Source organism: Puma concolor, chromosome A3 (assembly GCF_028749965.1).
Source record: "Puma concolor isolate L17-30 chromosome A3, mPumCon1.1.hap2, whole genome shotgun sequence".
NCBI classification, from domain to species: Eukaryota; Metazoa; Chordata; class Mammalia; order Carnivora; family Felidae; genus Puma; species Puma concolor.
Genome location: NC_141669.1, coordinates 90,892,511 through 90,907,564, shown reverse-complemented (window position 1 = coordinate 90,907,564; position 15,054 = coordinate 90,892,511). Strand labels below are relative to the sequence as shown.

The window sequence follows — 15,054 nt, the reverse complement described above, 5'->3', positions numbered from 1 at the left end:
GCTGTTCTATCAAAATACCACAGACTGGGTAGCTTATAAACAAAAAACTTCTGACTTACAGTCCTGCAGGGTGGCAAGTCCAAGACCAAGGCACCAGCAGGGTCAGGTGTTGGTGAGGGCCCACTTTCTTGTTCATAGGCTGGCGCCTTCTTGCTGTGTCCTCACGTGGTGGAAGGAACATGGGAGCTCTCTGGGGCCTCTTTCACATGGGCACTAATTCCATTCATGGGCTCCACCCTCATGACCTAAGCACCTCCCAAAGACCCCACTTCCTAATACCATCAAACGTGGGAGTTAGAATTTCAACATATGAATTTGGGGAGGATACAAACATTCAGGCCACAGTAGTACCTTCCAAGCTCAACTTTAGAACTTCCCAGAGATTCTAGATAATTTCTTAAGCCATCACCATAATGTGAATTTGACTATTTTTATTAAAAAAACAAAAACAAAACTTACAACATAAAGTGGCCAAGATATTACTATGGACTGAATGTTTGTATCCCCCCCCCCCCAAATTTATACATTAAACCCTTAACCACCAGTGTGACGTATTTGGAGATGGGGCTTCTAAGAAAGTAATTAAGGTAAAATGGGCTCATACGGGTGAAGCACTAATCTGACAGGATTAATGTCCTTAAAAGAGACACCAGAGAGCTTGCTCTCTCCCTACAAGCATGGAAAGGCAAGCCATGTGAGCACAGGGCAACAAGGAAGCTATCTGCATCCCAAGGGGAGAGGTCTCACTAGAAACCAATCCTACTGACACCTTGATCTCAGACTTCCATTCTCCAAAACAGTGAGAAAATAAACTTGTTTGTTTGTAGTCTGTAGTACTTTGTTATGGCAGCCCAAGCAGAACTGTACAGATTTAATAGTTTTTTAAGAATGTATTTCATCTTTTATGTATGGAAGAGAATGAAGTCAAAGATTTTATTAAGAAGGATTTATGCAACAAACATTTCCTAAGCTCCTTCTATATGTCAGGTTCTAGATGCTGCTCTCTTGAAACCAGTATTTTAGTAGCAGGATTTTGCTGCCAAGATTCCAAGGCAGAAATAAATGTAAATGAGGAGAGTGCTGAAATGCAATTTGACTTAACAAGGGCCTGGGGCACAGATGGCATTGCCAGGAGAGGGAGCATCTAGCCATGTTGGGGCAGGGGACCTGGTTGGGATAACACAGATGTGGACCTTGTGGTCTCATCCAGAGACATCCAGTCTGTGCTACAGGTGAGAGAGACTGGTTGGGCATGAAAATATAGCCAATCAAGAGAAAACCTGACTTGTCAACTGGTAAGATGCTTGACTTAATCCAGGTGAATCATCATTTTAAGAAATCCAAGAAGATATACACAGGAAAACCACCAGATAGGCAGAAACTGCTAACAGTAATGGATATCTACAAAAATAAGACAAAGTTGTATTCACAAGTATTTGGGGCTTTTTCTTTCACATGGAGCCTGTTTTTGAAATGTGTGCCTTTTACATATACCTGCCATGATGGGACTGAGTTCCAGAAACGGGTGAAGTGTTGAACACTGCTGGGCCAGTGTCTTCTGCAGAGGCCTACACTGGAGCCGGCTGGGGTGGCAATCTGTTAGTACCACACACACCTTCGCATTATCTGTGATAGAAAGAACTTCATATAATACCACCATACCAAAATGTCAATTGTCTACCTCAGGAATTGGAGGGACAATGCAGATGACATGGAGGACAAAGGCTCCCCAGTGACCCCAGCCCTGGCAGAGCACTGATTTCTTCTTAAATTTCTGGTAGTCTTCATAATCTGACAAGGGCCAACACTGCTAGAGTTTTGAACTCATTGCTACATTTGTCACAAGCATTTTTTTTAAAGATTCAAATTTATTAGCAAATGCTTTATAATCAGAATGAAAGCTATTCACTAATCTGCCTGGGTATAAAACTAATAACAAAAAAGTTAATAGCCTTTATTCCTATAGTCAGATAATAATCAGTTAATATAATGAAGAAAAAATCTATTTATAATAAATACACAAAAATAATCTAAAGAAATGTATTAGATCTGGACCTGGAGAGAAACAATTATCAGAAAAATCCAGAGTTGATATAGGTTAGTCAGAGTATAAAGGAGAACTGGGTCCCAACTGATCCATTAAAAATATATGAACCTGAATGCCCACCTCAGCACTCATTAGAAGGAGTGACAAGCAGGGCATCACTGGGCTGAGGATGAAACCCCTGAGTGCTCTCAGAAGACAGATAATGCAGATCAAGTTTATCCTCATTACTCATTTACCTTAGACTATTCCCAATAATGTAAGCCCCTAAGTATATACATAATCATGGGTAAAACAAGAAAAATAACACATTAAAAGAAACAAAAGTCTGATCCTAAAGTCTATGGGCTTAGAACAGACACATGAAATAAAGAGAATAAGTAGAAGAAAAGAAAAGCCATTTACAGGAACCCAGGTACTACTTTGCATCAAACAACTATGTTACTTTGGAGAAAATGAAATTTGATGAAATCTATTTTCCTCATCTTTATAATAATTTTCACATTTGTGATACTTTATGAATGATGTCATTTTGTCTGATGTATAATTATATATTCTTTATCATAAAATAAAATTGTCTTTTGTTTCATTATTACATTAAAACATAATTTTCCTCAATAGTTACAAACAGAGAGGGAGGAAGGCAAACCATAAGAGAGTCTTAAATACAGAGAACTAACTGAGGGTTGATGCGGGGAGGGAGGTGGAGAGTGGGGAAATGGGTGGTAGGCATTGAGGAGGGCACTTGTTTGGATGAGCACTGAGTGTTGTATGTAAGCGGTGAATCACGGGAATCTATCCCCCAAACCAAGAGCACACTGTATTTAGCCAACTTGACACAAATTATATTTAAAAAAATAATAATAATCTTCCTAAAAAAAAAAAAAAAAAAATCTGTAAGACCTGCATCAGTAAATTCCTGAAAGACAAACACAGAAGACTTTAACAAATGGAAAGACACACCATGTTATTGCATAAGGAGGCTGACTATTTAGTATCTAGTCTCCTTCATCTACACATTTAATGTTTACCTAATAAAAATACCAATGGGGGTATTTTGGGGGTATAAACAAGTTAATTCTGAGTTCATATATACAAGCAGAATAGCCAGGATATTTCTGAAAAGGAAGAAGAGTAAGAGAGGTCTAGCCTTATGAAATATTAAAACAGTTATAAAGCTGTAGTAATTTAAACAAGGTAATACTAGTGAAAGTCTAGAGAAAAAGAGTCACTGAACAAAAATAGAACAGAAAATGCCTAAAAAATAGTTCAAAATATATACAGCATATCTAGCATATGATAAAAGTGATATTGTATATCAAAGGACAAAACAATTTATCAAGAAAGTGCTGTCAAAAAAACTGATTAGCTGTATATAAGAAAATAAATTTGGATACTTATCTCATTCTTTTTAGCAAAGTAAATTCCAGAAGAACCAGAAATTTAAACCAAGAAAAACTCAATCTGTAAAAGAACTAGAATAAAATATAAATTCTGCATCATTCTTATAAGAGTGGGAAGTTTGACTACATGAAAGTTAAAATTTCTAAGAGGCAAAGAATGAAGTCAAAAGAGGAGCGCCTGGGTAGCTCAGTCGGTTAAGCATGCAACTCTTGATTTCACAACTCACGGTTATGAGATACAGCTCCATGTTGGGCTCTGTGTGCAGCCTGCTTGGGATTCTCTCTCCACTCTCTCTCTACCCCTCCCCCGATCACATGCATACATTCTCTCTCTCAAAATAAATACACATTTAAAATTAAAAAGAATAAAGTCAGAAGATAAATGGCAAACTAAAACAATTCTAATGCAAACAACAGACAAAAGGCTAATTTTCTTGGAGCCTAGGTGGGGTTCAGTGCATTGGGCTCCACACTAACAGTTGGGGGCCTACTTGGGATTCTCTCCCACTCTCTGCCCCTCCCCTGCTCACTCGCACAGGCTCTCTGTCTCTCAAAATAAATAAACTTAAAAAAAAGGGCTAATTTACTAAATAAAGAGCTCCTAAAATCAATAATGAACAAGATTTATACCCTAAGTAACCTAGCAAAGGATCTAGATTACTTACAAATACAACAAACAGTTAGGAGATACTTAACAATATTTACCAAAAGAGACAAGGAGACATGACTTTTCACTTATCAGATTGTATATTACTTTGTATATTACCACAGACTAAGTGCCTTAAGACAAATGAAATTTAGGGACACCTGGGTTGCTCAGTCAGTTAAGCGGCCGACTTCAGCTCAGGTCATGATCTCATGGTTTGTGGGTTTGAGCCCCGCGTCAGGCTTTGTGCTAACAGCTCAGAGCCTGGAGCCTGTTTTGGATTCTGTGTCTCCCTCTCTCTCTGCCCTTCCCCAGCTCACACTCTGTCTCTGTCTCTCTCAAATAAAACAAAAAACATTTAAAAAAATAAAAAATAAATGAAATTTATTTTCCCACAGTTCTGGAGGCTGGACATCCAAGCTCAAGATAACAGCAGGGTTGGTTCCTTCTAAGGACTCTCTCTTTGGGGCTTGCAGATAGCCTTCTTCTCCCTGTATTCTAATATGGTCTTCCCTCTATGTGTGTCTGTGTCCTTAACTCCTTTTCTTGTAAGGACACTAGTCATACTGTCTTAGAGCCCAATACATGACCTTATTTTAACTTCATTAGTTCAGTGGGGCTTCAACATATGAATTGGCACACTGTTGAAAATAGAACTCTAGGCTGTGCTGATGGAAATATAAACTGGGGCAGCCTCTACAGACAGCAGTTTATCAGTATAAAATTTAACATATATTTCATCAAAGAAGATACATGAATGGACAAAAAGCACATGAAAAGATGCTCAGGTCAAGATCTTTAGTCATTACGGAAATGAAAATGAAAATGACACTGAGATATAATAACCACTTTCTACCCACCAGAATGCCTACACTCACAAAGACAGAAAATAATCACTGGAGAGGATGTGCAGAAATTGGATCCCTCATACATTGCTAAGAGGTATCTAAAATGGAGCAGCTACTTTGGAAGATCATTTGGCAATCCTGCAGAAGGTTAAACATAGAGTTACTATACGACTCAGCAATTCTACTCCTAGATACATACACAAGAGAAAATGAAAACATACATCTAGACAAAAACTTGCACATGAATGTTCACAGCAGCATTATTCCTAAGAGCAAACTGATGGAACTAACCCAAGTGTTGAATCATCAACTGATGGATGGTAAACAAAACAAAGTACACCCACCAGGAGAATTCATCAGCAGTCAAAAAGAATGAAGTCCTGATACATGCTACAACATAGATGAACCTCAAAATCATTATCCTTAAGTGAAAAAGCCAGCTCCAAAAGACCACAGATTATATGATTCATTCAGATAAAATGTCCAGAATAAGCAATTCTATAGGGAAAGAAAGAAGACTAGTCTAGGCCGATAGGACATAAGGAGTGGGTACGAGGAGAATGGGGAATTACTGCTAGAGACACAGGGTTTATTTTTGGGGTAATGTAAATGTTTGAAAATTTGATTATGACAATAATTGTGCAATCCCATAAAGAATACACTTTAAATGAGTGAACCTTACGGAATTCTCTAACAATAAAGCTGTTGAAAATTTAAAATAACAGGCAATTATCTAATAAAATATACAGAACCAAAAGGGAAATGCTAATATTCTTATTTTGTAAAGAGTGTTTACAAACCACTACATTTTAAAAACAGGCAAAGGATGACAGGTTATTTTAAAAAGAATACAAGTTATGGGGCACCTGGGTGGCTCAGTCGGTTAAGCATCTGACCAACTCAGGTCATGATCTCACTGTTGTGAGTTCAAGCCCTGCATCGGGCTCTGTGCTGACAGCTCAGAGCCTGGAGCCTGCTTTTGATTCTGTGTCTCCCTCTCTCTCTGCCCCTTCCCTGCATGAGCTCTGTCTCTCTCTCTCTCTCTCTGCCTCAAAAATAAAGAAACATTAAAAACAATTTTTTTCAATATATGAAATTTATTGTCAAATTGGTTTCCATACAACACCCAGTGCTCATCCCCAAAAGGTGCCCTCCTCAATACCCATCACCCACCCTCCCCTCCCTCCCACCCCCCATCAACCCTCAGTTTGTTCTCAGTTTTTAAAGTTTCTTATGCTTTGGCTCTCTCCCACTCTAACCTCTTTTTTTTTTCTTCCTTCCCCTCCCCCATGGGTTTCTGTTAAGTTTCTCAGGATCCACATAAGAGTGAAAATATATGGTATCTGTCTTTCTCTCTAAGGCTTATTTCACTTAGCATCACACTCTCCAGTTCCATCCACCTTGCTACAAAAGGCCAGATTTCGTTCTTTCTCATTGCCACGTAGTACTCCATTGTGTATATAAACCACAATTTCTTTATCCATTCATCAGTTGATGGACATTTAGGCTCTTTCCACAATTTGGCTATTGTTGAGAGTGCTGCTATAAACATTGGGGTACAAGTGTCCCTATGCATCAGTACTCCTGTATCCCTTGGGTAAATTCTTAGCAGTGCTATTGCTGGGTCATAGGGTAGGTCTATTTTTAAGTTTTTAAGTTTTTTAAGTCAAGATCATGGATTGAGGTGAATACAAACTGGGTCTGGTACAAACGTATGGCCCACTAATCTTTCACAAAGCAGGAAAGAGTATCCAATGGAAGAAAGACAGTCTCCAGCTGGAAGAACTGGACAGCAACATGCAGAAGAATGAATCTGGACCACTTTCTTACACCATACACAAAACTAAACTCAAAATAAATGAAAGACCTAAATGTGAGACAGGAAACCATCAAAACCATACAGGAGAAAACAGGCAACAACCACTTTGACCACAGCCACAGCAATTTCTTGCTTGACACATCTCCAAAGGCAAGGGAGATAAAAGCAAAAATGAACTACTCAAGATCTCATCAAGATAAAAAGCTACTGCACTACTGCAAAGGAAACAATCAACAAAGCTAAAAGGCAGTCAAGGGAATGGGAAAAGATATTTGCAAATGACATTGGATAAAGGGTTTGTATCCAAAATCTATAAAGAACTTACCAAATTCAACACCCGAGAAGGACACAAATTTCATTTAAATCTGTAGGGGCCAATAAGGTCCTACCATATCAACCCTTCTCCAGCTAACAGTTATAAACTCTGGACAAGTACAAAAACAACTATGGAAGAAAGACATTTGGGAGCAACCAAGAGCAGGCAGATATTGGAAGGGAGCAATGGGCACAGGGTGCATTTCCCTTTGCACAGTTTCTTGGCAGAGGGAAGCACCACTCACCATGAGTGGCAGCTAAAACTTCCCTAGAAAAAAACTGTTTTGACAGCCTGCCGTTTGGGCAATCACAGCAACTGCAAAATGAGCAAGGAATCCTAAAAATGCATGTACCAGAGAGTGAAAGCTCTCAAATTCTTTGAATAAATGTTACCCAAATATTCAGATATGTGTGGAGCAGCCTCTGAGCAGCTCAGTCAAGAATAAAAGAATGAGATTTGAACCTGTGAAAGATGAAATAAAATGAGTCACTTACGTCAAAGGGTTTTTAAATCCAAGTCCTCAGAGTGGAACCATGAACTTTTGAACTGGGCCAAAAAGCAAATATTCCAAGGACTTTCCAGGAACACCTGAAAATTGCTATGGTAGCAGACTTTTGCTTTAGCAACCTATCATGTTCAACCAAGATTACTTTTTCCATGAATATCAGTCATAATCCTTTGTAAATAATGTACACAAATATTCCCTTTTGTCTTTAAAGTCCCTGCCTTTTCGGGCCTCAGGGATCAGTCCCGGGGCCCATAGTGGAGGTGGGTCCAGACTACACCAAACCATGCCCCTTCGCACTGGGTAACTGCATATCTACTGGAGCTGGACAGACCCTGAGGACAGCTCCTCCAGACCAGTGCTGCAGCATTGCCTGGATTAACTCTAGGTCAATTCTCTATATATAGATATATGCTCCACTGCCTCCCCCCCGCCCCCCACCAGTTTCTCCTCATCTCTTCCCTCCTCTAAGCTGATTACTCTGGTTCTGGTTTGTCTAAACAGACATATTTAATCCATTCTCTTGATACATGGTCTACACCTCCTTTACATTCCTTTCTCTCTCTCTGCAGTAATCAAGCCATATAGTTTCTCTGGGTAACGTTATCATCGTTTCTTTCTCTCCTCCTCCTTCTTTATTTTCTGTTCTCTCTCTCTGGATTAAGACTTTTAGTCTCTGTGCCTAGTCAATGTTATTTTTTCTTCCCACCCCTCCCCACCCCTGCCCCTCCTCTGTCGTTTATCTCTTTGTATGTGCTCTTCCATCAGCACCAACTACACCCTGTTCTTTACTTGTAGTCAGTGTTTTTCTGGTTTTGTTGTTTTTTGCTTTTCTTTATCTGTTTGTTTGTGTTATTTGTGTGTTTGCATGTTTTTGTCTTCTGTTGTCTATTTGTTTTCCTTTATAGGGCTACTCCAAGGAACAAATCAAAGTACACCTGGTGGAGGGTCCAAAATATCACTATGAGTAAAGTAATAAAAGAAGCAAAGTCACAACAACAGACAGCAAGTAACAATCTCCAAAAAAACACCTGAAGGGCCGGGCCCTGGAGAGTGTATGACTCCACTCCCTTTAATACAGCAGTGCTCACAGGTGCAGAGCACACAACAAACTTTTAAAATGCATAAGGGACAGAAAACTAGTCAAATGACGAAACAGAAGAATTCTCCTCAAAAGAAATTCCAGGAAGTAGCAACAGCTAATGAATTGATGAAAAACCGATTTAAGCAATATAACTGAAAAAGAATATAGAATACTAGTGATAAAATTATTGCTGGGCTTGAAAAAGGCATAGAGGACAGCAGAGGATCTATTGCTACAGAGATCAAGGGACTAAAAAATAGCTATGAGTACTTAAAAAATGGTACAAATGAGGTGCAAAATAAAATGGAGGTGCCCACAGCACAGATTTAAGAGACAGAGGGGAGAATAGGTATTATAAGATAAATTATGGAAAAAAGGAAGCTGAGAAAAAGAGAGATAAAAAAATCTAGGAGTATGAGGGGAGAATTAGAGAACTAAGTCATGCAATCAAATGGAACAATATCTGTACCATAGGAATTCCAGAAGAAGAATAGAGAAAGAAAGGGGATGAAGGTGTACTTGAACAAATCATACCTGAGAACTTCCCCTATCTGGGGAAGAAAACAGGCATTGACATCCAAGAGGCACAGAGAACTCCCTTCAGACGTAACTTGAATAGATCTGCTGCATAACATATCATAGTGAAACTGGCAAAACACAAGGAAAAACAGAGAATTCTGAAAGCAGCTAGGGATAAACGGGCCTTAGCAGACAAGATGTGTAGACACATAAGGGTAGGAGCAGACCTATCTACTGAAACTTGGCAGGTCAGAAAGGAATGGCATGAAATCTTCAATGTGATTAAGAGAAAAATATGCAGCTGAGAATCCTTTATCCAGCAAGTCTGTCATTCAGAATAGAAGGAGAGATAAAGGTCTTCCCAAACAAACAAAAACTGAAGGAATTCATCACCACTAAGCCAGCCCTATAAGAGATCCTAAAGGGGAATCTGTGAGTGAAATGTTGCAAGGACCACAAAGTACCAGAGACATCACTACAAGCATGAAACCTACAGATATCACGACTCTAAACCCATATCTTTCTATAATAACACCGAATGTAAACGGACTAAATGCTCCAACCAAAAGACATAGGGTATCAGAATGGATAAAAAAAGAAGACCCATCTATTTGCTGTCTACAAGAGACTCATTTTAGACCAGAGGACACCTTCAGATTGAGAGTGAGGGGATGGAGAACTATTTATCATGCCACTTGGAGGTCAAAGAAAGCTGGAGTAGCCATACTTATATCAGACAAACTAGACTTTAAATTAAAGCCTGTAACAAGAGATGAAAAGGGCATTATATAATCATTACAGGGTCTATCCATCAGGAAAAGCTAACAATTGTAAATGTCTATGCACCAAATACGGGAGCCCCCAAATGTATAAAACAATTACTCACAAACATAAATAACCTTATAGATAAGAATGTGGTAATTGCAGGGGACTTTAACACTCCACTTACAGAAATGGATAGATCATCTAGACACACGGTCAATAAAGAAACAAGGGCCCTGAATGATACATTGGATCAGATGGACTTGACAGATATATTTAGAACTCTGCATCCCAAAGCAACAGAATATACTTTCTTCTCGAGTGCACATGGGACATTCTCCAAGATAGATCACATACTGGGTCACAAAACAGCCCTTCATGAGTATACAAGAATTGAGATCATACCATGCATACTTTCAGACCACAATGCTATGAAGCTTGAAATCAACCACAGGAAAAAGTCTGGAAAACCTCCAAAAGCATGGAGGTTAAAGAACACCCTACTAACGAATGAATGGGTCAACCAGGCAATTAGAGAAGAAATTAAAAAATATATGGAAACAAACGAAAATGAAAATACAACAATCCAAACGCTTTGGGACGCAGCGAAGGCAGTCCTGAGAGGAAAATACATTGCAATCCAGGCCTATCTCAAGAAACAAGAAAAATCCCAAATACAAAATCTAACAGCACACCTAAAGGAAATAGAAGCAGAACAGCAAAGGCAGCCTAAACCCAGCAGAAGAAGAGAAATAATAAAGATCAGAGCAGAAATAAACAATATAGAATCTAAAAAAACTGTAGAGCAGATCAATGAAACCAAGAGTTGGTTTTTTGAAAAAATAAACAGAATTGATAAACCTCTAGCCAGGCTTCTCAAAAAGAAAAGGGAGATGACCCAAATAGATAAAATCATGATTGAAAATGGAATTATTACAACCAATCCCTCAGAGATACAAACAATTATCAGGGAATACTATGAAAAATTATATGCCAACAAATTGGACAACCTGGAAGAAATGGACAAATTCCTAAACACCCACACGCTTCCAAAACTCAATCAGGAGAAAATAGAAAGCTTGAACAGACCCATAACCAGCGAAGAAATTGAATCGGTCATCAAAAATCTCCCAACAAATTAGAGTCCAGGACCAGATGGCTTCCCAGGGGAGTTCTACCAGACGTTTAAAGCAGAGATAATACCTATCCTTCTCAAGCTGTTCCAAAAAATAGAAAGGGAAGGAAAACTTCCAGACTCATTCTATGAAGCCAGTATTACTTTGATTCCTACACTAGACAGAGACCCAGTAAAAAAAGAGAACTACAGGCCAATATCCCTAATGAATATGGATGCAAAAATTCTCAATAAGATACTAGCAAATTGAATTCAACAGCATATAAAAAGAATTATTCACCATGATCAAGTGGGATTCATTCCTGGGCTGCAGGGCTGGTTCAACATTCGCAAATCAATCAATGTGATACATCACATTAATAAAAGAAAAGAATCATATGATCCTGTCAATCGATGCAGAAAAAGCATTTGACAAAATTCAGCATTCTTTCTTAATAAAAACCCTCGAGAAAGTCGGGATAGAAGGAACATACTTAAAGATCATAAAAGCCATTTATGAAAAGCCCACAGCTAATATCATCCTCACTGGGGAAAAACTGAGAGCTTTCTCCCTGAGATCAGGAACACGACAGGGATGCCCACTCTCACCGCTGTTGTTTAACATAGTGTTGGAAGTTCTAGAATCAGCAATCAGACAACAAAAGGAAATCAAAGGCATCAAAATTGGCAAAGATGAAGTCAAGCTTTCACTTTTTGCGGATGACATGATATTATACATGGAAAATCCGACAGACTACACCAAAAGTCTCCTAGAACTGATACATGAATTTAGCAAAGTCGCAGGATACAAAATCAATGTACAGAAATCAGTTGCATTCTTATACACTAATAATGAAGCAACAGAAAGACAAATAAAGAAACTGATTCCATTCACAATTGCACCAAGAAGCATAAAATACCTAGGAATAAATCTAACCAAAGATGTAAAAGATCTGTATGCTGAAAACTATAGAAAGCTTATGAAGGAAATTGAAGAAGATATAAAGAAATGGAAAAACATTCCGTGCTCATGGATTGGAAGAATAAATATTGTCAAAATGTCAATACTACCCAAAGCTATCTACACATTCAATGCAATCCCAATCCAAATTATACCAGCATTCTTCTCGAAACTAGAACAAGCAATCCTAAAATTCATATGGAACCACAAAAGGCCCTGAATAGCCAACGTAAGTTTGAAGAAGAAGACCAAAGCAGGAGGCATCACAATCCCAGACTTTAGCCTCTACTACAAAGCTGTCATCATCAAGACAGCATGGTATTGGCACAAAAACAGACACATAGACCAATGGAATAGAATAGAAACCCCAGAACTAAACCCACAAACGTATGGCCAACTCATCTTTGACAAAGCAGGAAAGAACATCCAATGGAAAAAAGACAGTCTCTTTAACAAATGATGCTGCGAGAACTGGACAGCAACATGCAGAAGGTTGAAACTAGACCACTTTCTCACACCATTCACAAAAATAAACTCAAAATGGATAAAGGACCTGAATGTGAGACAGGAAACCACCAAAACCCTAGAGGAGAAAGCAGGAAAAGACCTCTCTGACCTCAGCCGTAGCAATCTCTTACTCGACACATCCCCAAAGGCAAGGGAATTAAAAGCAAAAATGAACTACTGGGACCTTATGAAGATAAAAAGCTTCTGCACAGCAAAGGAAACAACCAACAAAACTAAAAGGCAACCAACGGAATGGGAAAAGATATTTGCAAATGACATATCGGACAAAGGGCTAGTATCCAAAATCTATAAAGAGCTCACCAAACTCCACACCTGAAAAACAAGTAACCCAGTGAAGAAATGGGCAGAAAACATGAATAGACACCTCTCTAAAGAAGACATCCAAATGGCCAACAGGCACATGAAAAGATGCTCAATGTCGCTCCTCATCAGGGAAATACAAATCAAAACCACACTCAGATATCACCTCACGCCAGTCAGAGTGGCCAAAATGAACAAACCAGGAGACTATAGATGCTGGAGAGGATGTGGAAAACGGGAACCCTCTTGCACTGTTGGTGGGAATGCAAATTGGTGAAGCCACTCTGGAAAACAGTGTGGAGGTTCCTCAGAAAATTAAAAATAGACCTACCCTATGACCCAGCAATAGCACTGCTAGGAATTTACCCAAGGGATACAGGAGTACTGATGCATAGGGGCACTTGTACCCCAATGTTTATAGCAGCACTCTCAACAATAGCCAAATTATGGAAAGAGCCTAAATGTCCATCAACTGATGAATGGATAAAGAAATTGTGGTTTATATACACAATGGAGTACCACGTGGCAATGAGAAAGAATGAAATATGGCCTTTGTAGCAACATGGATGGAACCGGAGAGTGTTATGCTAAGTGAAATAAGCCATACAGAGAAAGACATATACCATATGGTTTCACTCTTATGTGGATCCTGAGAAACTTAACAGAAACCCATGGGGGAGGGGAAGGAAAAAAAAAAAGGAGGTTAGAGTGGGAGAGAGCCAAAGCATAAGAGACTCTTAAAAACTGAGAACAGGGGCGCCTGGGTGGCGCAGTCGGTTAAGCGTCCGACTTCAGCCAGGTCACGATCTCGTGGTCCGTGAGTTCGAGCCCCGCGTCAGGCTCTGGGCTGATGGCTCAGAGCCTGGAGCCTGTTTCCGATTCTGTGTCTCCCTCTCTCTCTGCCCCTCCCCCGTTCATGCTCTGTCTCTCTCTGTCCCAAAAATAAATAAACGTTGAAAAAAAAAAAATTTTTAAAAAAAACTGAGAACAAACTGAGGGTTGATGGGGGGTGGGAGGTAGGGGAGGGTGGGTGATGGGTATTGAGGAGGGCACCTTTTGGGATGAGCACTGGGTGTTGTATGGAAACCAATTTGACAATAAATTTCATATATTGAAAATAAATAAATAAATAAATAAATAAATAAATAAATAAATAAAAGGATTAATAAAGTAAGCTTTTGAACAACTCTACACAAAGAAATTAATCAACTTAGATGAATTGAACCAATTCCTTAAAAATCATGAAGTGTAACAAGTTCTCCCATATCAAATTGATAATCTAAATAATAACCCTATAACTATCAAAAAAAAACCCTTGAATCTGTATTTTAAAAACTTCCAAAAGGTGTAAGGGTAATCTGGTTGTATTGTCTGTCACTGTACTGATCACCAGGGTTGATTCAGCTGATCTGACTTGGCTGGCTGGGTGGATCCCCTTCCTCCCTTGCTGCTCCATGTGCACCCTCCCTACACTGCACGTGCAATCAAAGAGGACCACCTTCCCCACTAGAGAAGAGCCGTTCCTCAGTCAAGGGTATACAAATGGCTGTACTGGAACCTCCAAACAAGCTCTTGAGGTCCATGTGCAGCACAGCATAGGGCAGTCAAATTTCCAGGACTCCAGACAATTCCAAATGAGATGCTGCATGTGGCAGGCTGCCTTTCTTAAAAATAATAAATACTTCCAAAAACCAAATCAGCCACCCCAGATGGCTTTACTAGCATATTCTATCAAAAATTTAAATTAGAGGGGACCCTGGGTGGGTCAGTTGGTTAAGGTCCCACTTGGGCTCAGGTCATGATAATTGCGGTTTGTTGAGTTCCAGCCCCGCGTCAGGCTCTGTGCTGGCAGCTCAGAGCCTGGAGCCTGCTTCAGATTCTGTTCCTTCCCCTCTGTCTGCCCCTCCCATACTCATGCTTTGTCTCTCTCTGTCTCTCAATAATAAATAAACGTTAAAAAAAACTTTAAAAATTTTTTTAAATTAGAAGTAACACCAATTCAACACAGTACCATCCAGAAAATAAAAGAGGAGACAACCCCTCCCAACTCATTTATGAGGCCAGCATTACGCTAATAACAAAACCAGCCAATGACAATATAAGACAAAAACACTAAGATCAATATCCCTCAAGAATATAGATGCAAACTTCCTCAACAAAATATCAGCAAATCAAATATAACAATATATAAGAATAATACACTAT

General features: G+C 39.2%; 1 protein-coding gene across 8 annotated transcripts in view; it reads right to left on the bottom strand.

Moving 5' to 3' along the window:
• Positions 1-15,054, bottom strand: part of NINL (ninein like) — a 180,505-nt gene that overhangs the window by 129,805 nt on the left and 35,646 nt on the right. For 5 of the 8 annotated variants that reach the window (XR_015249325.1, XM_086701517.1, XM_086701516.1 and 2 more), the window contains exon 2: positions 1,495-1,626. The exons of the other annotated variants lie outside the window; for them this stretch is intronic. Coding sequence is in view for 4 of the 5 variants with exons in the window: in XM_086701517.1 (XP_086557643.1) it covers positions 1,495-1,626 (132 nt within the window). In the remaining variant the exon portion in view is untranslated. The remainder of the gene's footprint in view (positions 1-1,494; positions 1,627-15,054) is intronic. 8 annotated transcript variants of the gene reach the window in all.